Source organism: Taudactylus pleione, unplaced genomic scaffold, assembly GCF_031769625.1.
Source record: "Taudactylus pleione unplaced genomic scaffold, aTauple2 ptg000788l, whole genome shotgun sequence".
Taxonomy (NCBI): domain Eukaryota; kingdom Metazoa; phylum Chordata; class Amphibia; order Anura; family Myobatrachidae; genus Taudactylus; species Taudactylus pleione.
This window is the reverse complement of record NW_028285190.1, coordinates 6,382,985-6,410,958: the sequence shown is the minus strand read 5'-3', so window position 1 is coordinate 6,410,958 and position 27,974 is coordinate 6,382,985. Positions and strand designations below refer to the sequence as shown.

At 40.8% G+C, this 27,974-nt stretch overlaps 2 protein-coding genes across 4 annotated transcripts in view; one reads left to right on the top strand and one right to left on the bottom strand.

Moving 5' to 3' along the window:
* GSDME (gasdermin E) overlaps positions 1-4,846 on the top strand; it is a 171,118-nt gene extending 166,272 nt beyond the window's left edge. Inside the window, exon 10 of the mRNA XM_088457800.1 lies at positions 3,220-4,846. Within this exon, the coding sequence (XP_088313926.1) occupies positions 3,220-3,456 (237 nt within the window). The 3' untranslated portion in view covers positions 3,457-4,846. The remainder of the gene's footprint in view (positions 1-3,219) is intronic.
* A 15,756-nt stretch (positions 4,847-20,602) lies between these two features.
* PALS2 (protein associated with LIN7 2, MAGUK p55 family member) overlaps positions 20,603-27,974 on the bottom strand; it is a 224,062-nt gene continuing 216,690 nt past the window's right edge. For all 3 annotated transcript variants that reach the window (XM_088457818.1, XM_088457819.1, XM_088457817.1), the window contains exon 12: positions 20,603-23,228. In XM_088457818.1, coding sequence (XP_088313944.1) covers positions 23,052-23,228 — 177 coding nt within the window. In that variant the 3' untranslated portion in view covers positions 20,603-23,051. The remainder of the gene's footprint in view (positions 23,229-27,974) is intronic.

The window sequence follows — 27,974 nt, the reverse complement described above, 5'->3', positions numbered from 1 at the left end:
AGTTTCATATGGAAACTCTCCGGTCAATTATTTTGCAATGGAGCCAGGTAATTATATGGTTTCCCTGGACATTCAGGATGCATATCTGCATGTTCCTATCATGTCATCACACCAACAATTTTTACGGTTTGCTGTCCTTCAGCACATTACCAATTTGAGGCACTACCCTTTGGCCTATCTACGGCTCCCTGGGTATTTACAAAAATAATGGCGGTAACGACGGCCTATCTCAGGTGTCAGGGAGTCAGAATACTACCATATTTGGAAGATCTTCTGATATTGGCGCAGACTCCGATTGTTTTACAAAATCATCTTCAACTGACCATAGCCTGCCTACAAAAGCACGGTTGGATCATCGCTTTCTCCAACACAGCAGATGGTACATCTGGGAGCTCAGTTCCATTCCAGGCCTCTGCAAAGATTGATTCTCTCCAGGTGGAATAGACAGTATCATCCGTCCCAGAGGATCCTTCTCACTCCAGAGGTTCGTCACTCCCTCCTGTGGTGGCTGAAAAAGGACCATCTGAACAAAGGGCACCCATTTTGGATTTCAAATTGGGTGCTTCTCACTACGGACGCCAGTCTTCGTAGATGGGGGGCAGTGAGAGGTCATCACACCTTTCGGGGAAGATGGACAAATCTGGAAAGTCATCTGCCAACAAACATTCTGGAACCTTGAGCAGTGTACAAAGCACTTATCATGGCACAGGACCTGCTCCAGGGCAAACTGGTCCAGATCTAGTCCAACAACGCGACCACAGTGGCCTATCTCAACCATCAGGGAGGCACAAGAAGTTATGCAGACATAAAAGAAGTGACAAAGGTTCTGATTCGGGCAGAACGTCATCTTCCGGCCATCTCTGCAATATTCATACCGGGAGTACGCAATTGGGAAGCAGACTTCCTAAGTCACCAGGACATCCACAATAGAGAGAGGTCTCTCCATCCGGGAGTGTTTCAGCTCCTGGTAAATAAGTGGGGTCTACCAAAAATAGATCTCATGTCACAACTACAAGGTCCCCAGGTATGGGTCCAGGTCCAGAGACCCGTCCGCAGCCTTTGTGGACGCACTGGTTTTTTTATGTTTTATTATCTGGTTGAATCTGACAAAACTATTTTTTCCCTCATGTTTAAATGAGCTAAACATTTTGACATTTTTCCATTACTGAAAAGCAGATTTGGGCAGACACTTTTTATTAATCCGGAACCAAATATGTCTCCCCCTTTAATGCACTTCAGAATGATAGAATATGCAAGTATCATAACATTTTGTGCAATACCAGGGATAGGCAACCTCCGGCACTGCAGCTGTTCTGGAGCTACACATCCCAGCATGCCCTGCCACAGATTTAGCTTGCCCCAACAGCAAAAGTGCGGCAGGGCATGCTGAGACTTGTACTGTAGTTCCACAGCAGCTGGCGTGCCACAGGTTGCCTAGCCTTGTGCTAAAATACGTTTTTGTCTCTGGACAATTGTTTTGGCTTGTAATGTTGAACATCTGGCACCCAGAGTGCCGCCACCATTACAACATACACAAATATGAGGGGTGCTAAAATTGCCAGTGGTGTCTCTCCTCCTCCTCCTCCTACTCTGTGACATCATCTTCTCAGTGATATTTGGGAAGATGGCGCATGCACACTAGACAGTAAAGGCTCTGGCACAATGCCTGAGTCTCTGCAGCCATTATATGGTGCCATCTTCCCAAAGATATCATTGGGAAGATGGTGCCAAGGAGTGGGAGGCACCCACCTGCCATTCTTTGGGTGCAGGGTGTGCGGTGCGGGGCCCCCCTGTGCACCCTGCACCCATTATAAATATGCCTATGAATTTGCCCAAAATTTTTCATGGGGCCCAGCAATACCTTATTCCGCCCCTTGCCCTAACCTAGTTTTGTTGCATTGTATGTATATTGTAGACAATAACTGTTTGTATATCAGACAAACCTTTTGTTTTTTCTATGTATTATGTTTTATGTATTTCTTTTTCACAGCCAAGTAACTTTTCATATTAGCAATACTGCCTTTGTCTTCTTAGTACCCCACAACCATACCTAAAGGTGGGCACACACCTATCAGATCGGCTGGTCCTCCCCCCCTCCCTGCGGCTGCCGCTGCATGTGTACTGTACACACTTGCAGATGGACAGATACAGTACGTCGGCAGATATATCTGTCCATTGGCTGTGCGGCACAGCCGACGCAATATCGTTTACAGACATATTGCTGGTACACACTAGCCGACGGGCACCAGATATATTGGCCGATCAATATATCTGTCAGTGTGTACCCAGCTTAAGGCCCAATGACCCCTGTCCTTTCAGCTAGACAATGAAGTCAGGTTTTGTAGGCTTTACTATGCTCAGATAAAACAAAGATGATTGTCCTCTTTTCAGGAGGACGGCAAATTGAGGGTGAGGGACTTAATTAGATACGAGAAGAAAAATTGTCATTTTATAGAAAAATTAGATTAATAGAAGTTGCTGACATGGTATCTCCTGTGCCTTATTATATTACAAATGCTATGTACTATAATTTGACCACAAATCATGTGGGGAAACATTTATTGAACATGTAACCTGTGTGTGTATATGTATGTGTGCTTATATATATATATATATATATATATATATATATTGTGTGAGTGTGTGTATATATATTAGGGATGTGCAGGCTCGGTTCTACTCGGTTCCGTTCGTTTTTTTTTTACTGAATCTTATTGGCTATCCAAAACTCGTGACAGCTGAAACCCAATAAGATTCGGGAAAAAAACCCGAATAGAACCGAGCCTGCACATCCCTAATAAATATATATATATATATATATATCATGTGCAAATATTAGTCCATATATTGTTAGTGGTGTGTGTAAATAAATATATATGTATATTTTGTATACACATTTACAGTAGTTCCCACTTACTGTAATTTAAGCATATTTATAGTGTTAGAATTTGTAACCCTTCTGCGGACTCGTGATCTTTACTGAGATTTTTATTTTTCAGTTCTCAAAGTAGCGCACCGTATAGAGAAATAATATAAATGTGAAACGTTTAATCAGATCTGTAATAGTGCATCTAGTCATTTATGTAAGAGAAGTGGTACATTCTGGCCGCTAGCTATGCCTTGCTAGAGCCTTCTAGACCTGAAACTTGTTTAAAACTATAAATCATAACCTCCCAGCCTCTGGGATTAACTGTATTCCTGTGTTCTCTCTTTAATTAGCCAAACATCACATGGGATGAAGGACTTTGTTCAAGGGCAGAGCCGCTGCTGTCTGATCTCATCGACCAGGGCACATTTCACATTGTACAGAGGTTGTTCTCTTTATGTAACGTAAGGATGGACGTGAATGGAGAAAACATCAGTGCAGTAACTGCCAAGGATCCCGGCTTTCTCCCACTAATTCTTTACATTTCCATATCAGGATTTCATTCATTGGAGAAACACAATAAGACCTGAATTATGCTGGACTTCCCTCCTGGGTCCCACCATAGCAACAGGCACATACAGTGAGCTGCCTGATGTATTGCACACGTAAATGACTAAATGTAACAAAAACACAAGTCAACATTTTTTCTTTTAAATTAATAATAGATTTTTAAGCTTCATTTTTATAACTTCGAATAAAAGCAATGTAGTAGATTGTATGAAAGCTATGGCACTGCTGTATATAGTAGACATTTTTCATACATACAATTCCTGCAATGAGCAGTAACACCAATTGCTTTGTTTTGCTGTTTTGTGGTGACTGCAATGATCAGTCCAGGACAGAGGTTCCTAGACGCGGTCCTCAAGGCTCCACAACCGTTCAGGTTTTAGAGATATCCATGGTTGTGCACAGGTGACTTCATTTGTATCTCAGTCAATTTGATTTAACCCCCTGTTCTCAACCAAACCTAAAACCTGAACTGTTGGGGAGCCTTGAGGACCGCGTGTGGGAACCTCTGGTCCAAGACATTTCATTTTGTTTCCATGTAACAGTTTCTATGTTATAGTTTTAAACAATAGCCAGACGGTAGAACATTTACAGCAAAAGCCTAACCTGAGGCCTTTTAGAACATGCACCACTTAAAACTAAAGCGCCTTTAAACTGAAAGGAGAAAGATTTTTTTGTTTTATTTTTGCAAAATCAGTTTCTCAAATTGATGTATTGCTGGATCACTGAAGACAGGACAATGTTGAAAACATTTGTTTTTTTTTGCAATATCATTATATATGCAAACAGTCCACCCTTTGTTTCTACTGCTACAGTATGCTGTGAATATCAGGGAGGCTGTGGAGTGATGTTTTTCTCGTTACTTTTCTAATCATAGTGATATATTACACGTCATGTGTTAAACTCCTATATATTATACCTTTATAAATCAGGGGCGGATCTAGACGTCTCTTTCAGTCCCCAGATCTGTGCCCCCGATGTCATAGCTTATTATTGGCTAAATCCTGATGTCCTCCCGCCCGTGTACATTAGGAAAATGTATAATATAGTAGGAATTTGTATTATATGGACTAGTACATTTCCTACTTAAATTATAATGGCCATTAGAAGCATCCCCAAGTTTATATGACCTCTATAAAAGCATTATGATTGCAGACCTGCCTAGTGACTGGTAATGCTGTAATATATAGTAGGGGGCCTGTTATCCCATATATTATTTACTAAGAGCTTTCAGCTGGATGAGGCAGACATTTATTTAAAAAAAAAAGTGTCAAATAATTTGTATTTCATGGAAAAGATTCCTGCTGTATGTGGTTGTATTCATTTCCTTCATACTACTTTTATGAATGTTTGTAGTAAATTGTCTACGATATTTCTTGGTGTATCCGCGTCATCTTCTTACTGCCTCTCCGGAAGCAGAAATAACCTGTGTTGGTGCAGATCAAACCTGCAGCTTCATCTCGTGACGTTTTCTTCCCCAGAATAAAGTAATCTGATGGCAGATGAAGTGTTCAGAGAAACGTTCCATACTTTATAAACTGGTATATAATGCTGTTATGTTCAGTAGTATTGTATGTTATGGAGTGCTCAGGAAAGGTGACCTTGACATTGCTATTTTACATTTACATTAGTCAGTACAGTGCTGTGTGTTTAGCATAGTGGTGATGATTGCATTAGATGAATTCCTTCATTACAAGCTATGATACTTTATAAGTTGGATAGTGTATACACAGGAATAGCTTCCCAAGGTTGCTCGTATAACTGCCAGGACATTTGCGCAGCTTGTGAAATGTTACAGACAGGAGTCTTAGGGGTGAAGCTCACTGTTCCTGGTACGATGTGCAGCCATTTGCCTTCTGCAACATGGCCACTCATGCGTCTTCTTGTACGGAGAACAGTAATGAGCGTAAGCTACAGTGTTGGACCAGGAACACAACCGATAAATGTTTAATAACTTCATTCAGAAGGAGTCACTGCATTCCTTTATGGCCCTGAATCTCCTTCATTTTATAACATTCTAAGGTCACAGTGTCATCAACATGTCATGTGACCAATTCAGCCATGTGGTACAGAGATTGTGCGGGCTGCAGAATCAGCACCAGACTGAGAAATAGGCAACATTGACTAATGGGTGAGAAATACACATACTGTAGTAATACTGCAGCAACAAGAGAGAATGAAGTACAGAAACGGTAAGTAAAGCAGTATTGGTCATTTAAAAAAATTTTCATGTAATGTTTAAATGTTGCTGGTTCAGTATTACCGCCAGCTCTTGGACTTAACAAATGCATCCTTAAATCTCTCCAACGGGATTAGGATCTATGGCCAGCTGGTGTAGCTCAGATACCTGCTCCTTTGTCCATCTTCCAGTGTTTGAATTCCGCACTTGATTGTCTGTTGCCCCCTGCCTCCGATCCGCTGGATCCACTCCAATATCCGTGTGTTTTTTTTTTATTTGTTGAATATCTGTTTAATAGGGCAGAGGTTCCCAAACTCCACCATTGCAGTCCAGGTTTTAGGGATATCCATGATTGAGTCCAGATACATAAAATCAAATTAACTGAGGCACGGATTAAGACACCTATGCTCGAGGATGGATATCCTTAAAACATGGACTCTAATGACAAAGATTAGAACTCTGTATTGGAGTTTTCCAAACAAACCAGAGTTAGGAAACAAAGCGGAAATGCAGATAATGTAATGACTTACAATGACCGCTCCTGTCTCAACAAAAAGTACAGTTTCAGAAATAGAATGTCTTATTGACACAAAGGCGTTTCAGTCAAAAAGTGTATGCACTCATCTCATCCTGCGGTATAAGTACCAGTCGATACACATAATTTGTTGCATGGTAGGGTCTAGGGCAGGGGTATTCAACCTTGGCCCTCCAGCTGCTGTGCAACTACACATCCCAGCATGCACTGCCACCTTTTTTATATAACAGCATGCTAAAACTATGGCAGTGCATGCTGGGATGTGTAGTTCCACAGCAGGTGGAGGGCCAAGGTTGAAGACCCCTGGTCTAGGGACTCTAGCTATGGCCCCAGTTTCTTATAAAAGTAGTTGACTCCTTTAAGTTTTAACAGCATCAATATGACCGTCTCTAAAAGATTGAGAGGATCACGCTGTCCAGTTAAGGAGGAATTTTTGTTTTGCTATCTTAACAACAGCATTAAGAAATGGGATTAGATTTTTGTGGGCGGAGAGGGCATGCCACTTCGTGAAATTGGCACAGTGGGTCCATATGTAAATGGAGGGGAAAGATGGCATTGGGGAAGTATATGAATGTATGCCACTAACGTCCGGTTTTGGAGCAGTCCCATGAACTATGAAAAAACGGCTTTCTGAAGCGCATGCATTTCCTGGCCTTGCATATATATACGCCCTATTTATTATATACACCCTATGCATTGTACATATCTGCACTTCTTGTAAACAAGCAGATGGGAGATATTTCAGTGTTAAATCCATCTGTAATCTTATGACAGTGTAAGGAAAAAGAGCGAGAAAGTCCACAGCCTAATGGGAGTTCATGTCACCACAAAGCCTATTCGGATGAACCAAATCCCAATATAAAGACTTGGGGCCTGATTTAGCAACTGAGTTTACTCTCGCGATCGGCGATTGTTGCAATCTGCATATGCGTGAACCAACCACCACGATCGCAATGACTACAGAGGCCCATCGCAGAGTGATTGACAGGAAGTACCATTTGGGGGGTGGTCGTCGAAACGCAGGCATTACCATATCTTCGCAGTGAGACTGCGTGCATATTCGCTATTATGATCCGTACTGAATCTGTATCTACAAAAGACAGCAAAGACATTAGGACATCATCCTCATCATTAGATTAAATTATTGGAGTAGATACATATAGGGGCATATTCAATTGGGCGTGAGGTTTAGAGGGGAAAAAAACCTTGCGCCCAATTGAGGAATACCGCGGGTATGTGCACTCCTGATACCTGCGGTATTCAATTAAAAAAATAGTGGTCGCAGGGTTTTCAGCTCTGAAAACCCAGCACCGCTTAAAAAAATAAATAAAAAAATTCCACTCACCTGTCCGGGGGCCTCATACACACTTACATACACCACACACACTGACACACTCACCCTGCTGCAGAAGAGCCGTCTCCCGACGCTGGATGAAGACCGCTGCAGAAGGTAAGTAATTATGGACTAATTAAGCTAATTAAAAACTTCCAATTGCTTAATTAGTCCTAAGGGGAGGGTGATGCCGGGGTCCCAGAGCAAGTCCCACTGATTTTTCCTAAAAATAAAAATTTTAGGAAAAATCACGCTTGCTCTGGAGGTGTGTGCAAAAAAAAAGCTCCTGACTCTCCCAAAAAAAAACCAAAAACCCTGCTCCTAATTGAATTGCCAAAAAAACCCACACCTGCAGGAAAAACCTCGCAGGTGCATTTTCTTTTTGCAATTCACACACCCAATTGAATATGCCCCATAGAATCCTTTATTGTGAAACCAAAACTTGTTAATGGTTGAAAGGATGGAAGGTGTCCCCCAGGATCAAACACATCCCTGCCAGCCATCAGCGCTTTGCTCTTCCAATCTAGAAACATGGCTTTTTCCAGAGCTGGGAGAAAGTAGTTATTGCCACAAAATGTAACATACTTAGAGGACGTAGGACATCTAGAATTTATTTTTCTTGATCGCTAACCATAATAAATAGGTGTCTCTGAAAATATTAGACAAAAGTGGCAGAGGTATAGAACATCTGCGAGTATGTAATAATGTACCAAGATATGGTGGGGAAACTGAAGCTTCTTCCACGTTGATATTAGTGCATGAGAAACAGGACAGAAGTCATTCTGAGATATATTGGAAAAGATAGCTTGTGAGAAGTCACAAAGGTGAGAGACAGCTAACCCGCCATGTTTCCACTGCAGCTGTAATTTAGCCAATGAGATTAGGGATAGGCACTAGGGGGGAGTGTTAGGTTTAGGCACAAAGGGGGGGGGGGGGGGTGGGGGGGGAGATTTAGCATAGTTACGTACTCCTTTCGGGATACCGAGCCACTGTGTATTTTGACAGCTGGCATCCCAACCCCATAAGAGAGCTTAAGCTGGGTACACACCTAAAGATTTTCTGTCCAACCATCCAACTAGTTGATTGGTTGGAATGAAAATCTGGTAAGGTATGGGAGTAACTGACGATCAGCAAGTTGCTCCTAAATGCCAGAAAACAAATTGTTTAGATCAAACATTTAACAAATAACAGTTTTCGTCCATTTTCCAGCATTTGGGAGCAAATTGCTGATTGTCATTTGCTTTCATACATTACCAGGTTTTCATTCCAACCAGCCAGATTGGACAGATATCTGACAGAAAATTGTATAGTGGATGCCTAGATTTAGGAAAAGTACTACTCTTGAGAACAGCCGATTGCCCCAAGAAAGAAAGCAGTAAAAGCTTCCAATTTTCTAACAAAGAAAAAAAAATTAGCCCTATAAAAGTTCAGGGAATTTGGCAGGGGGAGGATCTATATCCGTAAAATTTTTAGAGGAGACATAAGTATCCAAAACCTAGAAATAACCAGAAGCAAAGAATGAGAAATACTTTTTGCTAATGACAATGCTATTCACTAACAAGAGGGCTGATTTATTTTTGACCGAGCCAACCACAATGCCACGAAAATCCATACCAGCACATAGGGCTACTGCTAGTGGTTCAGTGGCTATTGCAAATAGTACTGGGGATAGTTGTAGTCCCTGCCGGGTGCCTCTCTGAACAAAGAAAGGACCAGATAACCATTACCACTAACATGGGGGAGGGCTATAAAGTCATCCGAAAATACAAATCGGCACAAAGTTTCAAATAGATCAGTGGTTCTCAAACTCAGTCCCCTGGACCCCACACATTCACATTTTTCAGGTCACCCAGCAGGTGCACAGGTGTACTCATTACTCACTGACACATTTTAAAAGATCCACAGCTGATTATTTAATTTGTGATTCTGTGAGACCTGGAAAACATGCACTGTTTGAGGTCCTGAGCATAGAGTTTAAGAACCTGTGAAATAGATGATCCCAGGAGACCAGGTTGGAAGCCCTCTCCGTGTGTAAGGCTATAATCAGCTGTGTATTGGAATGTCCGGTGACTCCAACCACTGAGCTGCAGACAATACCCATCTTATATTGCCAAAGGATGGTGTCGCCAGATAAAAAACGGTCTGACCTCTATGTATGATATGGGGTAAACGTAGCTTAAGACTGCCCACTAGGATTTTGGCAAGTGATTTGTAATCAACATTGACGAGTGAACTAGGGCTATAGAATCCGGTAATACCAAGGGGTCTATTTACTAAACAGTGTTAGGAAAGAGTGAAAAGTGATAAGTCTGTGATAAGGTGCCAACCAATCAGCTCCCAACTGCCATTTTTCAAACAGCCTGTGAGATGACAGTTGGGAGCTGATTGGCTGGCACCTTATCACAGACATCACTTTTCACTCTGTCTCCTAACACTGCTTAGTAAATAGACCCCTAAATCTCTACCAGGTTTAAGTAAAACTCTTATGTAGATCTGAATTAAAATATTGAGGGGTCAATCATTTCTCTAGCATATAAATACTCCCGTAAGCGTGTCACATTCTATCATGTCTGGGGGCTTTTGTGGTTGTGAAACATTGGATGGCCTGTTTAACTTCTGCACTAGAAATTGGGGCATGTAGAGTTTTAGCAAGAGAAGGGTACAGCCTGGGTAATCCATAAACCAATCCAAAATGAGGCTGCCTTTGTCTAATCTATTGGAGACTGGGAGTAGATCATAGAAGGAACAGAGCACTTCAGTAGTTTGAGCGCTGGTAGTGGTAAAGGTATTGTCAGGTCATCTCACAGATGTAATTAGTGCAATGGGACGAGAGCCATTTAGAATATTAAAAAGCAAACTCCTAGTTCAATTCCCAATTGGTGGAACCTATATTCTATTTGAAAGGAATATCGGTCACACAACATGCTTAAGAGCTCTTCAAAATGTTGTTTAGCTATATAATATGCTAAGTTATTACTTTGCATGGGAAATGGTTTGAGTCTGTTAGGGTTTGCTGGGCCGATATATGTCCACAAAAAGTCTCTCTTACAATGTAAGAGGTGATATTACCTCTAATAACTGATTTAGAAGACTGAGCAGGAAGACCCTCTATTATTCTATTCTGGCATAGTGCATATTATCATGTTTAAACTCTTGCCAATTAGACTTGACTTAACTGCAAATTTTCAAGGAGTAATAATGATAAATGGAAAGGGTACCTTCATTGTCTATACGGGCCCCTAACCATCAGCAGCTAAAGACATGCAAACTAAAGCGTGATCCGACAAAGCAATGGGTACATTTCTGCGCCTATGATGCTGGCATCCAAGACTCAAGTAATTCTAGACAGAATGCCATGGACATCAGAGAGACAGGTAAATGCTCAGTCAGTCGGGTCCCTCACACATCCTTTACAAGGAGCTGTTTAGCAAACAAAGGAATTCCTACTTGGTGAATAGAACCTCTAGAGGTGCAAGTAGTATTCATATCCATATAAGATGAGGAAATTAGAATCACCACCTATGAAAAGACAAAGGGTAATAGTTTTACAACAAATCTGTTGGAAGCGCTACTTATTGTACACATTAGGAGCATACATATTATAGAACGTGAATGGTCAATAGAGACGACATATAACAAAGCTGCCTTCAGGTGCTACTGTTGTGGAATATGTGGTTATCTGTAACACTTGTTTCGCCAGGATTACCACACCCGGTGAATGGAGCAGACGCCACCACAGTTCTGATTAACATATTAAGTTTGAGAATTTCCTGGAGAAAGACCAGGATATTGACAAGACACGGTGACAGCAGAAGTGGGGGAGACAGACCCTAGGTCCCTATTATTATATTTCTTTCATACTCCATCTGTCACCTCAACGAATATTTTTGGTCATGAAATTATATTCGTTTTGACAGGATATTATCTAACTTGTCGTTTATTTTAGGTGACAATGTTTGACATCTTTCTAAAATTGTACATAATGCAGACGATTCTACGTATGGGAGTCATACAGGCCGCTTACGGTTTAAGAAGCATCTATGTTCACTCAAATACAGTGTCAATTGAAATTTAATGAGTGCTATGAACTAATATTCATTTGGTATTTATGTTTGTGACATTCATCCTTTCACAACTGGATACATATTATTGAGAGGAATTTCTTGTTGAATAGTTTTTTTCCGATTAACATTTCCTCTGTGAAGCAGCGATAATCTGTACCTCTAAGTATATCAGCCGTGTTGAGGAGCACTGTTTTGAACTGGATACCGATTATATTGATTTACGTACTTGCTGCCATGCTGTATACTGAATTTTAGTATTTAGTATTCCCTCTATATCTGGATTAATCCAATTTATTAAGGGATTTCTATATCTGTATCAATCCAAATTTTGAAGGGATTCATTATCTTAAAATATTCGCCTTCATCCAGATCATATTTTCCCCTTTTTTGGGGGCAACCATTATTAATGTCTATGTTTATATGTTGTCTTCAATACCCCTTGTTTGTGTGTAAACTTATTTTACTCTATTACTATTAAAAGTTACATTTTAAATACTTTAGTATATAAATATTGAGTGCCCCCCAAAAAGAGTCCTCTTTTCTCCATACCTACTTTCTCCGACTCTGGGGTGCACCACCAACTCTTAGAAGTAACTCACGTTTCCTTTGTGGAATTAATGTCAGTTAGTTGATTCATTATACTATCTCTTACCACACTATTTACATACCGATAGGGATTAAATTGGGTGGTAACAAATCTTATATCAACCCCCGTCCTGATATGTCCAGTGCGAACTCCAACCAGTTTTACCTTTGTAACTTAAATTTAACTTATTCAGATATAGCAATCATTTCTCTAAAATCCTGTTTAACTGAATCTGTGGATTCAGCCTAGTCTGTTTGCCTCATTCAACTTCAAGGCCTTCATCTTTATCTAACCTCTCCTGCTTCTCCCCCACAAGGCATTGGTGCGCTCTCACTGGTTATACATCAGCTGGATACCTCCTGAGGCCACCACTGCCAGAGCCCCCAGAAGACATACTGCCTGGACTACTGTGGACTCTTAAAGGCAGAGATTTCCAGAGGGACACAGACACCTCCCACAAGCTGTGGCACTGCAAAACTCATATGCTGCTCTTGCAGGGCTGGAAGGTACAGCTAATATAGGCAATACAGAACAGGAAGATATGGGGTCTTACACTGACTATAGAAAAAGGAATAGAAGCAGGAAAATTACATCTTCAAAAAGGACTACACGTCTCTTGGGATATTCCATTATTAGAGGAATACAACTGGGAAACACTGCTGAAGTAGAGACACAAGTAAGATGTTTACCTGGAGCCACAGCTCTAAGGGATAGAGCGCATGCTGAGAATTGTGAAGGCAGCAAGAAAAGATGGAGAGGTGGATGGAAGGAAGCCGGTGTGATTTGGGAAAGAGGTAGCAAGTATTGTGAAAGCAAAAAAGATGGCCTTTAGGAAATAAAAGCAGATGCAAAATAATGAAGACAAAAGAGGTGTATCTTGTAAAACAGGAGGCGGCTAAGAAAGTAATCAGATGTGCAAAGGCAAAAGCTGAGGAGAAAATGGCACAGTCGGTAAGGGGGGCAAAACTTTTTTTTTTTTTAAGTATATAAGCGAAAGGAGAAAAACAAAAAGGTGGAATAAAAAGACTAAAGACAGAAAGAGGGAGACAATGTAATAGCTGATCATCATAATTATTTTTGTTCAGTATTCACTACTGAAAGAGGGCAAGGGGGCCACAGTTAATTTGCAGGTGTAATCAGAAAAATGAGGTAGGAACAAACACATTTACAGAGGAGAAGATCCTAACAGAACTCTCAAAACTGAAAGTGGATAAATCAATGGGGCCTGATGGGATACATCCAAGGATACTAAAAGAGCTTAAATGGGTGCTGGTAACATCATTAACAGAATTATTCAACCAGTCACTAGCTACTGCAGTAATTCCAGAGGACTGGAAAAGAGCAAACATCCTACTGCACAAAAGTGGAAGCAAGGAAGAGGCAAGCAACTACCGACCAGTGAGCCTTACATCAGTAGTTGGGACATTGATGGAAACACTCTTAAAAGATAGAGTCGTAGATTATCTCAAATCCAGCAATTTGCAGTTTCCCAAACAGCATGGATTTACTGGGAGAAGATCATGTCAAACAAATCCTATTTACTTTTCTGACTGGGTGACTTAGGAAATAGATATGGGGGGGGGCATAGATGTAGCTTATCTAGACTTTAGTAAGGCTTTTGACACTGTTCCACATCGCAGACTGTTAAATAAACTGGAAAGCATGGGATTGGATTCAAAGATAGTTGAGTGGATAAGATCATGGCTGCAGGATAGGAAACAGAGTTGTAGTAAATGGAGTGCAGCCTCAAGAGGGAAATGTTACCAGTGGAGTACCTCAGGGTTCTGTACTTGGACCAGTGCTTTTTAATATCTTTATTTGTGACATTGCAAATGGTATTGAAGGGAAACTATGCCTTTTTGCAGATGACACAAAGGTATGCAACAGGGTAGACACACCAGGAGGGGTAAAACAAATGATCGATGATCTAGGTAGACTAGAGGGATGGTCAAGAACGTGGCAACTACAGTTTAATGCCAAAAAATGCAAGATCATGCACTTGGGTCTCAAAAATCCAAAGACTAAATATAGTATTAATGGCACTATACTGGAAACTACTGAAGAGGAAAGGGATCTAGGAGTCACTATTTCAGGTGACTTAAAAAACACCCTGATTCAGAGCGAGCACCTCTGAACCAGGCCCAATGTCCTTCAAATACACGTGCAGTTATTTTTTCATGTTTTTAATGCTTGTAATCTTTGTGCACTTTCCTCCACTTTCTAATATTAATCTGACAATTCAGCTGTTATATAGCAAAGCTAAACTGCGACATCAATATGTGGTATAACAAGATTTTATAATGGCTTTCAATTTGTGAATTTATGGTCTGAGTACTGAAATACTGAGATTTCCGACAGTGACAAGGTCAAGTGCTCTATAATTAGATTGGAGCTAGCAAAGACATGTTGGTAATAGCAATAGAACCAGAATACTGCTACTTAAACAACAAACAAAAATGTGCTTACACTTGTCCGTGGTTTATAACATCTATTTGCTTTGGAACGCACATCAACGTTTTATTACATCTAGTGAGGTTTTATACTTCATCATAATTAGGTTTAAAATGAATTAGCTTTTCCTACAAGGTGAAGCAAATGAGTATATACAGGGGTTCAGTATATATTGTCAACAGTCATAATGTTGCCATGCACCATAAAGCAGATAATGGATGAAAAGCCGACAGGTTTTGAAGGTTAAATCAATCATGGCGGTACAGTGATCACTTACATGCTAGCAGGTTTCAGGCGGTGTCTTCTGAGTCCGGCAGATAGACGATGCATCTCTTTTTAATCAGGTGAGACCTTTAAGTATTACCAAAGACTTATGGGGCACATCCACTAGCAGACACAGAAACGACTGCAACATTGTAATCGTGCAGTCGTTTCACATTCTGGTGCTGTGCCTACACTGAATGATCAGTCGGTCAGTGTAGACACATCAATCATCCCCTAACATGCTCAACCTGACGTTATTGTCAGGTTGACCAGCATGTTCGGGCGATTGATGTTGGAAAACGACCTGCGGGAGCACGCATCACTGGTCGTTTCCAACATTACATCCCCGATGTGTGCCCGATTATGATCTCGTAATCGTGCAATCACTATGTAATCGGGTAGTGGATACGTGGCATTTGGTCTTCCTTATTTTCAGTACGGTCCAATAATGATTAAATCAATGTTACGATTATATCTAGTTAGATAGTGCCTGGGAAGTCTCTGAAGCTATGACATGGACACCCCATCACAATGCAGCAGTATATGTATGTATTTCACCTCTGTCTGGAAATATTGGGTATTTTGGAACTAAGCAAATATTTATTGATTTACTGGACTAACTGGCTCGACAGATGTTCGATTAGGCAGGAACAAAAGTCTCACCTCCACTGCATCTCAACCCTAATGTGAGTTTTCCATGTGTCAATGTGTGAGGTGGCACCTTCAAATATGATCAAAACCATGATACGGGGACAAAGGATTAAGCTCTACACAATTTGAGAAAACAGTTTAGTTGTTTATATGCCCAATACTGGCAGTAATTAAATGAAGGCCAAGGACTGCAAACTGCCAACATGTACACAAGCTGCTAACGCAAGGGTCACTTGGCACTGGTGTGCCATAAATGGTTGACATTCAACAGGTCGACATGCTTAGCATGTCAACATTTATCATGACTACAAGGATGATCTGTTGACATGATGAACTGTCAACAAACCATCCCTGGTGGTCTAGTGGTGTCTTACCTTCCCCTGGCGGCAGAAGCGGCTCCAGCTTGTTCCGGCTCCAGGTGGTAATGTGCGCAGCAGTACCGGCGCAGGCGTCTGTGGTCCAGTGTTCCAGTATTATTCTCCTGATGCCCCCCCCTTCCCCTATTGCATAACCATAACCGTCGGTACCCTCAGAATGTCAACATCGTGGCTGTTGACGTTGAACCATATTAAATATTGAGTCGACATACATAATGTCAATATGGTTACTTTCAACCATCTGACCAATTTGTTAAACAGGTGTGAACACATTAGGCACAGATTTGGTCAGTGCCACTTGGACCTTAGAAACAATTCAATGAACTTGTCAATGTATACAAGATCTTGTATATAAACTTCATTGGTATGTTTGTCCAGTTATGCATTCAGACACCTCTGCACCGATTGGAATTAAACCAACGCAAGGTGGTCCAGTTGGATCCTGGCTAGGTTTTAGGGGGGGTTAGAGTCCCAGTCGGACCTCCCATTGGTGTATGCTGGGCAGAATTTTGACCCGGGGAGCCTGTTCTGAGTCTTCCACTGGATGGATTTGGATGAAAACTTCAGTGGGATGCCTAATGGAGTGGTTGGGGTCCCGGTTGGACCTCACGGCAGAGTGCACCGGGCAGAACTTTCACCTTCTGTGCTGGGCCTCACTGGATGGATTTGGACGACATCACATAATAAAACTTAATAACTTGAAGATTTAAACCTGGGCAATGCCAGGTACTTCAGCTTGTATTAAATTAAAACAAAACTCAACCTTTCATTAGAGCTGATAAAGAAAGCACCTTCTCAAGGTATGTAAAGAAGAATAGGTTACAAAAGGACACACACAAAAAAGATAAATAGTTTGGATGCCTTTCATAACACCCAATATACACCCATAACATTAAAACCTGCAGAGGTTGTGTAGGTCCCCCTCATGCCTCCTAAACATCTCTGACCCATCGAGGCATTGACTCCACAAGACCTCTGAAGGTGTCCTATGGTATCTGGCACCAAATCATTAGCAGCAGATGATTTTATTCCTGTAAGTTGCAAAGTGGGGCCACCATGGCTCTGGCTTGTTTTTCCATCACATTCCACAGATGCTCGATCGGATTGAGATTTGGGGAAGTTTGAGGCCAAATCTACACCTTCAACATTTTGTCATGTTCCTCAAACTATTACTGAACAATTGTTGCAGTGTGTCAGTACGCATTATCCTGCCTGCCATCAGGGAATACTTTTGCTATAAAGGGGTATTCTTGGTCTGCAACAATGTTTAGGTAGGTGGTACAGTATGTGTCAAAGTAACATCGACATGAATGCCAGAACTCAATGTTTCCCAGCAGAACATTGCCCAGAGCATCACTGTACCTACTGGCTTGCCTTCTTCCTATAGTGCATCCTGGTGCCATATCTTCTCAAGGTCAACGACACATATGCACCACCGGCCATCCATGAGATATAAAAGAAAACCTGGCCACCTTTTCCAGTGCTCTGTGGTCCAGTTCTGACACTCATGTGCCCATTGTAAGTGCTTTCAGTGGTGGACAGGGGTCCGCATGTGCACTCTGACCAGTCTGCGGCTACACAGCCACAAATATAGCAAGCTGCGATGCTCTTAGCGTTTTAACACCTGTCATCATTAACTTCATCAATTTGGGATGGTACAGGCTTTGGGGTGCACTGCAGGACAGAGCAGCAGGCCAAACATAGAGGGTGTAGCAGGGGGCAGTATTTGTGTATAAATTTATAGTCAAACACATACACTGAAGTGACAAAAGTCATGGGATAAATGTCTAGTATTGTGCAGGACCCTGTCTAGTCCAGCGAAATGCAGCAAATCCACATGGCATCGATTCCACAAGTGGACAGAAGACTTTTGGAGAGATGTTGACCCATGCCATCTGTGTAGCTTCCCACAGCTCTGATATTTGTAGGTGCAGGATCTTGGGTGTGAATGGACCTCTCCACCACATCCCATAAATGCTCGATTGGGTTCATATCATGCGAAAGTGGTGGCCACACCATTCATCTGTACTCTCCAGAATTCTGGACAACTTGGGACCGATGACACGGTGCATTATACTGCTGGAATATTTCATTGTTGTGGGGTTACATGAAGTCCATGAAAGGCTGCAAATGGTCATCAAACAATGCAACGAAGTGGTTACCAGTCAATGACGTGTCCAGGCGGACCCATGCCATGTGAACACACCCCACACCATTATGGAGCCTGCACGGTGCCTTGTTGACAACTGGTATCCATGGCCTCATGGGGTCTGCGCGACACCCAAACTCTATCATCATCCCGAAACAAATAGAACAGTGATTCATCGGACCACACCCCATGTTCCCAGTCCTCAAGGGTCCAATTAGTGGCAAGTCCAGGTGAGGCACTGTGTTGGGTCTTCTGTTCCCATATCTCATGGAAGCTGAAGAACTCTGCACTGACTTGCTAGAAATGCTTCTGATACCTCCTGCATTGAGTTTGACTTGATGTTAGAAGCATCTAACACTGGCTCATGTTATATGACCTTTTCAAAGTGAGAGGCTTCCATTAGTATGCTCCCTGAAAAGAAGTGATGTGTGTATGATTTCTTACATATATCTAGTTATGACTAGTTATCCAAATCATACAGATGTACTAAGATGAGAAAAGCAGAACCTCACTTTCTCTCATTGTTTACTTATGGATATGAAGTACCTCTACCTAGGTTTGCCATCCTGTCTAACCTATATAAGGGCATAACTACTTTGGATAGAATGTTGGTGCTGTAATAGAGGTAATACGAGTTTTACAACTGATCAGAGACTGTCCATCCCATTAGGTACATTACAAATTTAGAAGGAAAACCAAACAGGTAATGATTAGAATAAAAAATACATAACATTCAATTAACTACATTTTAATTACAAAAATTAACTTTAACAGTTTCTTTTAAGGCATTTAACAGTAAACCAAAACACACAGATTTAGGTCAATGGTATCTTAAGTGTGGGGCAGTCATCTGCATAAGCCAGTAGCACTCAAAGGGTTAATGCTTTTATGCAAGAAAATTGCTGAGTTGTACTCTTAGAGGTCAATCCAATTAGGAGCAAAGGGGGTGAAATATCGTTTGAATGGCATTAGAAACACTGCAACAGCACGGCAATTGGCCCCACATCCCAAAGAGTAACAATTTCAGATTTACTCAAGAAAAAAGTCTTTAGCAGATGACTGTGCTAAATTATTTTTCAGAAGAATACAGCACTAGACTGCATTTCAACAGTACTGACCACAAACATACATGATATTGCATTCCTAGCTGTACATTTTAAGAATACCAGAAGAAAGGCAAATCAGAAACATTTGAAAGCAAACAAATTCTATTACTTGCAATCTAAATTCAGGGGTTCCCATTATTGGGTGCCATGTCTAAAGCTCAACAATGTGCCTTTGGAGAGCAAAGTTGTAGTATTTCTGGCTGCACAAGTGCAATCTATGGGGAAATGTGTAGTTCAGCACTGATGAGCAGGTCCTGTTGTTCCCAGTGCGGGAGGTGAGGACGGACATCTATGTATTGTATACGAATAGAACTCTGAATACAGACGTAAAAAGTCCAGGTATTATTTATGGTGACCAGCTACACTTCTAGCTCGCATAGAAATCTGTTGAACAAGCTTACAGGCTGAAAGTAACAAACATATACAGTGTGATTGCTTTAGCTTTACCAACAAGGTCTGAAAGGTCTGTTAATGAAGTCACCAGCAGTGTAAGTAACTCAGTAATCACATGAGTAACAATGTGCAGTGGACATATTCGAATGCTAACCTAATGTTATAAACCATTATGACTGCCTAACGAGAACCATCTTATTACAGTTACACAACTGCAGTAAGTCATATACTGATTAATTACATAATGGACGTGTGCTGGCGTAATGTGTTATGACTAGAACAATGCTTTTGAAGCACATACAAGAAAATGCATTTACTACAAAGCCGTTAGAGGAAGCCCATCACTGTCCACATCACTAGCAGACCGCACAAATGCCTACGTGCATAGGAATTGACATTACAGTAGCATATAAACCTCATTCAGTGCAGCTTTGTGAAAACCAACCCAAATTGATTAGGCATTTGCTTGGAGTAAAAATGAAAATAAAAAGGTAACACATTTTTAAATATATTTCTACAGACATTCTCAAAAGTGGAGTACGTGTTTACTGTAACGGCTGGACAATATTGAGCGATTTATTCTACAGATGTGTCCTCATGCATCTAGCCTCCAGCAGCTTCTGCTGATTAAAATTATATGCAGCATGCCTATGTTCTCTACATCTGCGATTGTATCTGCATATCATTTTAATCAGAAGAGGCTTGTGCTATCCATTCGCATCACTGCGAATAAGACACATTTGAAGGTAAAAAGTCGCATGAGAGATGCTCGGCGCTACCGAGGCACATGGGGCTCCCGCGTTGTGTGTGGTGCGACTTGTAGCGCATGGAGGATAGATGTATGTGGACACATCTGTATTTCGTGGAACTACATTTAGTATGACAAGAAATAAGTAATTTGTAGTTGACTTGTCGCTTCCCTACAGTGCAGACTGACATTCTGGACTTGCACAATATTTCTGGGCACAGGTGACCAGCCACAAGGGTTACATGGAGAATCCTTTACAATATTGTTGCATATTGAACACTGTGTTGTCACACCAACATACATATGGTAAAGGAAAAACTCAAAACTTCAAAATACTGAATTAGAATTTTATTTTAATATAATGTATTATCTTTGTGACCTTCATTTATTCAATATAAAATCACAAATGTTAAATATCTGAAACCATACTTTAAATGCACACTTAAAATGATGAACTAACACGATTCGCGCCCGATTAACTAGCTGATTTGTCCTTTGGAGAAAATATTCATAGAACGCTCCCTTCATTACCATCCTGTTGTATGCTTTGGTGTCAGGAGTCAAGCGATTAAGTACTTCGGGATTTTTTTCAATAAATGATTAAAAAGACTGTACAGCTACTAGGTTTTTGATATTAAACACTTGCACAAATGTAAATGCTAAATGTAAAGAAGGAGTCAAGTAAAAGATACAGCAGCAAATATCTTAGTAATAGACAGTTGTAAACCTTATATATAACTGTAGTAATGGGCACTGTAGAGTGATTTATTGGCCCCCTAATGGTAAAATCCACAAGCACACAATGTACTTCTGTATGTAGCTGCCCCTTTTATGAAAATGCAGAGTTCCACCATGTTAATGGAGACAGGTATCGTTCAATAATGCAGACATCAATTTGAAGCATTATACAAAAACTTACTCTTCAGGAAAAATAAGCAACGGCCACAACATATAGCACAAACATCGCTACACCACATTTTAAAAAACACAATGGCAGATTAATGATGAGACAGAAACAATATAATAAACTATTACAGATTAGCCAATGTGAATTCATATACAGGTTAATGTATAAATACTGAACTATGAGAATTTATAAAATATATATAAGGATGTCCAGGTTTTATATAAATATGTATTCTCAACACCACACAATACATCTTAACTTGGTCAAAATCTGAAAGTAATGCTTTTTTCCTAGAACACTGGAATAAGACTTACAGTGAAACCTTGGTCCCAGCCACTCCAAAGCTGCCTGTTATCAACAACTGGAAGGTAACATTGTCAAGGAGTTGTCAACACAACTTAGACAACAGTGCAATTATTGCTTAACAACTTAATGAAGAAGGACCAAAATATACTGATGGTGAATTTCACAGTTTTAGCTACTGAAATCAATAACGAAAATCACCAGCCTTCTAGAGTCGGTAATACACGTGTATTGGCATCATTCTGTTATGTATAACGTAAATACTGTTTCAAAAATTATGACACGTTGAGCATAACTTCCGACACATTATCTTATTCTTGTATAAATCACATTTCCTAATAAGATTTGTAAATTAATGTATTATAGCTGCCTGAGGTTTCCTAAGCAGCGCTAGTCACCGGTCAGAATATCCGGATTTCAGGCCATACTAACAGAATATTAGTGGAATTTCCTTCCTTAGTGAAATCGGTGTCTGTTCTTGGCGTATTTACTGAAAATACAATAGTGCCAGGTCAGCATTGAACACTTTAAGCAGCAGAGGTGGCTATTAAGTGGCAGTATCATATGGGAATATGGATATAGTTGTTGAAGTAATCAATATGGCAGCTGACATTAATTCTAGGTATGGTCCATGTGTATAACTAAACCTATTCATACTTAGGTTATACCTTCTCTTGAGGTATTAACTTTTTGGCCACAAAGACATTGCTAATGACAGACTTCATAATGTTAGATCTATGCAAGCAATTGTAATTCCAGTCTGAGGATAAAGGGTGGATGCAAAGATTTTGTGGGCTCAACCAATATCCATAAAGGATGCAAATTAATTCATGAGGAAACAGTGACAACATGGCTCATTGTGATTAGACTGCGTTTTCCCGAACACGGGTCCATCCCACATGATGTCTGGCTACAATGTATATAGGTGATAGCTACATTGGAAAGGATTATAAGGAAAACTAATGTGCACTGAAAACAACACAATTTTAATGTTTCCTCTCAAAAAGGTTTTACTAGAGCTTTAACTTCCGGAGTATAATGATCTTGTTATAATTACGGTGTTGTACACTGAAGGTGTGCCATGTTTATGAATACTAAAGCAATGCCACCATGGTATCAATGGGTTCATTTTGCTATGTTCCCCCCAACACATACAAATGCATTTCAATCCATTTATGTATCAAACAACAGACTTACAAAATAATTTCAAGTATCCTTTATGTCACAGTGAATATGTAAGACCAAATGCTAATGACAAACTTTCTTGGATGAAAAAGGCATATGTACTGTACCAAATTAAAAATCACAAAATGCTTCAACGCATTTCCTTCATGTATTATGTATGAATAGAAAGATTATCTTTAAAAAGTTATAAAAATTAAAATAAATTACATATTTAAAGTACACTCTCCCTTCGGAAACCTTATATAAAAATCCAGAACAGTGTACGATCCTTTAAATCCCTACAAGGGAACAAACAACACGGGTGCCGAAGGTCTGTTCCCAGCTTTTCAGCTCACTTGGTTTAGTGTCTTTATTAATGATTAATAACATTTCAGCTGAAGGAAGAAGTCAGTAGACCCAGCTAATTGGAACCCATTGCTGCTCCACTCTTAGCTTCTCAACAGCTGCCTGTAGCTTCTCAAAGGCTTTGTCCAAGTTGTCATTTACAACAGTTAAGTCGAAGTAATGGTTGTAAGCTCTCATAATCCGAGCACTTTCATCAACGGTTTTCTTCAGATCTGTGTCCTTGTTGGAAAAAAAAACAAACAAATATTATAAAATACAAAAATGTCCTATATATGGATAGACCTATTGCACTAGTGGGTACAATCTGCTCCTAGAATCTCTCCCTAAGTCACAGTGTTGATACTTCTAACCAGAGAATGATACAATAATTCAGTAAGTCACAAATATTTTCCTAAGGCCAAATGTGTTCAAACATTCCAAATTGTACACTTCTAGTTACAATGAGAATAATAAATCACCCTGCCTAGCTTCTACTTTAGCTGTTCTATATTAGGAATCGTGTTACCCATGTAAATAAAAATATAAGCATCATAATAATAAAGTAGTAAAAGGAGAACATGCAGGTGACCATTCCGTTATGAAAGGAGGCGTCTGTGCTTCAGGTATGATCTTTCTATCCCTAGACATAATATATAAATACAATTGGCAGGATATAAGGGATCCGGTCAATATACTGACAGCTGGGATGCCAACGGTAAGTACTGGGGTTAGGGTTTAGGTGCTTGTGTTACGGGTGTGGGGATGGGGAGGTTAGGTTTAGGCACCAAGTAGGGAGGGGTAGGGAGAGGGGGAGGGTTAGGCACTGGGGAGGGAGGGTTAGGAGTAGTGAGAGGGGTTAGGATACTGAAAGACAAGTGTAGGTATCCTAAGCCTGTCGTGATGCCAGCGTCAGTGAGTTAATACACATTACAATGAAAATATATATGCAACAATCGCGATCCACATTAAATAGGGCCGCCTGAAAATCAAAGTGAGTTTCACAGGTCACAATCGAAAAGTACAGAAAAGAAAAAGAATGTGTTCTCCAACGCACCTATCCCACGTGATGCGGTCTCTATCTTTCGGCTCGCACCATTGGTCATGTATATCACGTGACAGCTATCGGGACCTGGAAGTGTGGCATTCCAAATTGTCCCACGTGGTGCGGCTCACACTCCAGAGCATTATACAATGTGTTGCGCTCCACTCTTTGGAACGCACCGTGCAGTTAAAGCCAGCTTCCACAAGACTCCTGACTATTGCTGCCGCTATCCCCGTGTTTACCCCCCATGTGACTGGTTCCTCCTAACCAAGTCTTTAAAAAGAAATGCGGTCAATCTAACATTCATCCCAGTGGGGTATATATAGAAGTGGGGTATCATAAATTTTCATGTAAATCAGTGTAATAATATTTACATACCAGGATCTCTCCAAGGTACCAAATATGTAGTAAAATAAATATATATATATATATATATATATATATATATATATATATACATATATACACACACAGTCAGGTCCATAAATATTGGGACATTGACAGAATTTTCATATTTTGGCCTCTATTCACCACCACAACGGCTTTGAAATGAAACAAACAAGATGTGCTTTACCTGCAGACTTTCAGATTTAATTTGAGGGTAATTACATCCAAATCAGGTGAACGGTGTAGGAATTACAACGGTTTCTATATGTGCATCCCACTTTTTAAGGGGCCAAAAGTAATGGGACAAACTAAACAATCCTAAATCTAACTTTCACTTTTTAATACTTTGTTGCAAATCCTTTGCAGGCAATTACAGCCTGAAGTCTGGAATGCATAGACATCACCAGACGCTGGATTTCATCCCTGGTGATGCTCTGCCAGGCATCTACTGCAAATGTCTTCAGTTCCTGCTTGTTCTTGGGTATTTTCCCTTCAGTTTTGTCTTCATCAAGTGAAATGCATGCTCAATCGGATTCAGGTCAGGGGATTGACTTGGCCATTGCATAACATTCCACTTTTTAGCCTTAAAAAAGTCTTTGGTTGCTTTTGCAGTATGCTTCGGGTCATTGTCCATCTGCACTGTGAAGCGCCGTCCAATGAGTTCTGAAGCATTTGACTGAATATGAGCATATAATATTGCCCGAAACACTTCAGAATTCATTCTGCTGCTTTTGTTAGCAGTCACATCATCAATAAATACAAGGGAATCAGTTCCATTGGCAGCCATACATGCCCAACGCCATGACACTACCACCACCATGCTTCACTGATGAGGTGGTATGTTTTGGATCATGAGCAGTTCCTTTCCTTCTCCATACTCTTCTCTTCCCATCACTCTGGTACAAGTTGATCTTTCTCTCATCTGTCCATAGGATGTTGTTCCAGAACTGTAATGGCTTTTTTAGATGTTGTTTGGCAAACTCTAATCTGGTCTTCCTGTTTTTATGGCTCACCAATGGTTTACATCTTGTGGTGAGCCCTCTATATTCACTCTTATGAAGACTTCTTTTGATTGTTGACTTTGACACATATACACCTACCTCCTGGAGAGTGTTCTTGATTTGGCCAACTGTTGTGAAGGGGTTTTTCTTCACCAGGGAAATAATTCTTCTGTCATCCACCACAGTTGTTTTCCGTGGTCTTCCGGGTCTTTTGGTGTTGCTGAGCTCTCCGATGCGTTCTTTCTTTTTAAGAATGTTCCAAACAGTTGATTTGGCCACACCTAATGTTTTTGCTATCTATCTGATGGGTTTGTTTTGATTTTTTAGCCTAATCATGGCTTGCTTCACTGATAGTGACAGCTCTTTGGATCTCATATTGAGAGTCGACAGCAACTGATTCCAAATGCAAATGTCACACCTAGAATCAACTCCAGACCTTTTACCTGCTTAATTGATAATGAAATAACGAGGGAATAGCCCACACCTGTCCATAAAATAGCTTTTGAGTTGATCGTCCCATGACTTTTGGCCCCTTAAAAAGTGGGAGGCACATATAGAAACCGTTGTAATTCCTACACCGTTCACCTGATTTGGATGTAATTACCCTCAAATTAAATCTGAAAGTCTGCAGTTAAAGCACATCTTGTTTGCGTCATTTCAAAGCCATTGTGGTGGTGAATAGAGGCCAAAATATGAAAATTCTGTCAATGTCCCAATATTTATGGACCTGACTGTGTGTGTGTGTGTGTGTGTGTATATGTGTATATATATATATATATATATATATATATATATTTAACGGTCAGTATTACATTCAGAGAAAAGGGACCGCTTCCGGGCACCGATAGCGGTCATGTGATATACACTGACCAATGGTGCGTGCCGAAAGATAGACCGCATCATATGGGATAGTCCTGGAAAGCATCTTTCCGGGCCCCAGCAGCGGTCACGTGATAGACTTCGGAGCTAGCGTCTCAGCATCTAGGATTTCAGAGACAGCTCCGTTTTAATTAAGTAAGTACTAGTTCTATGTACAGATGTAGCTCCGCCCTTAGTGGCTATATATATCAAGTCATTCCACTCTCAACCATATACCTTGACAAAGACCTCAGAGAAGGTGGAAATGCGTTGGTTTTATGGTGATTGTATTTGAAAGTACCCAGACCAGGAAGGTAACGCTCTATAGGGGGAGCAAATGAATACCCCTATATGTTCTACAGTGTGCCTTGCTTTAAAGGTCTTACATGGTACGCATCCATTTATGTGTTTTAAAATTTAATAAAACTGTAAAAGATTTTACACTATTGCGGCAACCCTCTTTTATCTTGCATGTATGCATATTTGAGAAAGTCTGCACAGAAGAGGTTGGCCGTGGATGGAGGATTGTTATCGGAGTGACAACTTGATATTATTGGAGTTACGGTGAACTATTGGAGATTACTTTTCTTTAAGGGCACAGTGAAATTAATACAGGAATATTTGACTGGGATTAATTCAGTGGTGTAATAACACCACACATTGACTCAAGAGCACTACTAATAGACTAAGAAATTTTCTGTTTTGAAAAACTATTCATTATTTCCCATTAGGTGCGCTGGAGAAGACACTCTCTCTCTTTTCTGAGTTAATACACATTATCTGTTAGATTATTTACAGTACCCTAGACACCACAATAATTATAATGAACAGCACAAAGTGTCATGATTATCTTACATTGACATGACTTTTTTTTAAATGTGTTGCTACTGTATTAAGACTTTAATGATTACTAATAAGAGCTGTAATTTTATTTCCTGCTCAATGGCCAAGACAACATTACTATGTCTATACTCCTTTTTTTCCCTCAGGAGTACAAAAAAAACCCCCAGACATTTATCTGTTCTCTAAAATAGGAGTGCCCCATTTGTAGGATAACCTTACGTCATTCCTATATAACATGAATGTAATCAATTGGCTCCAATAAGAACAAAAAATATCGGGAAGCAATCGGGAAGCCTATATACCGGTAGCCGGCTTCCCGACTGTCTTATCCCGGCAAGGGTGAAATGCCGGGCGTCTAGATGTAGAAGCCCGCATTTCCCCGATGCCGGGCGCCGCGAACGTACAGCCGCAGGGGGGGGGGGGGGGTCGGAGGGTTGGGTTTAGGGCTCCCGGGGGGGGGGGGGACTTAGGGTTAGGCACCCCCCCGGGAGGGTTAGGCTAGGGGGAGGGAGGGTTAGGCACCCCCGGGGGGGACTTAGGGTTAGGCACACCCCCAGGGGACTTAGGTTTAGGTAGTGGGGAAGGGGGTGGTTAGGGTTAGGCACTTGGGGGGGGAAGTTAGGGTTAGGGACCCCTAAGGAGGGCTAGGTTAGTGGATACTTACCTGTCCACAATCGGGATTTCCAGCGCTGTCGGGCTTCCGCTGCGTAGCACTCTACTCCTGTCGGGCTGCCGCTGACGGGAATCGAACCGCCGGCCATGCGGCCGGTGGTATTTCATACCCATTCCAAAATATCTGCCCCAGAAAACAAGAGATATGGTAAGAACTTACCTTTGTTATCTCTGTTTCTACGA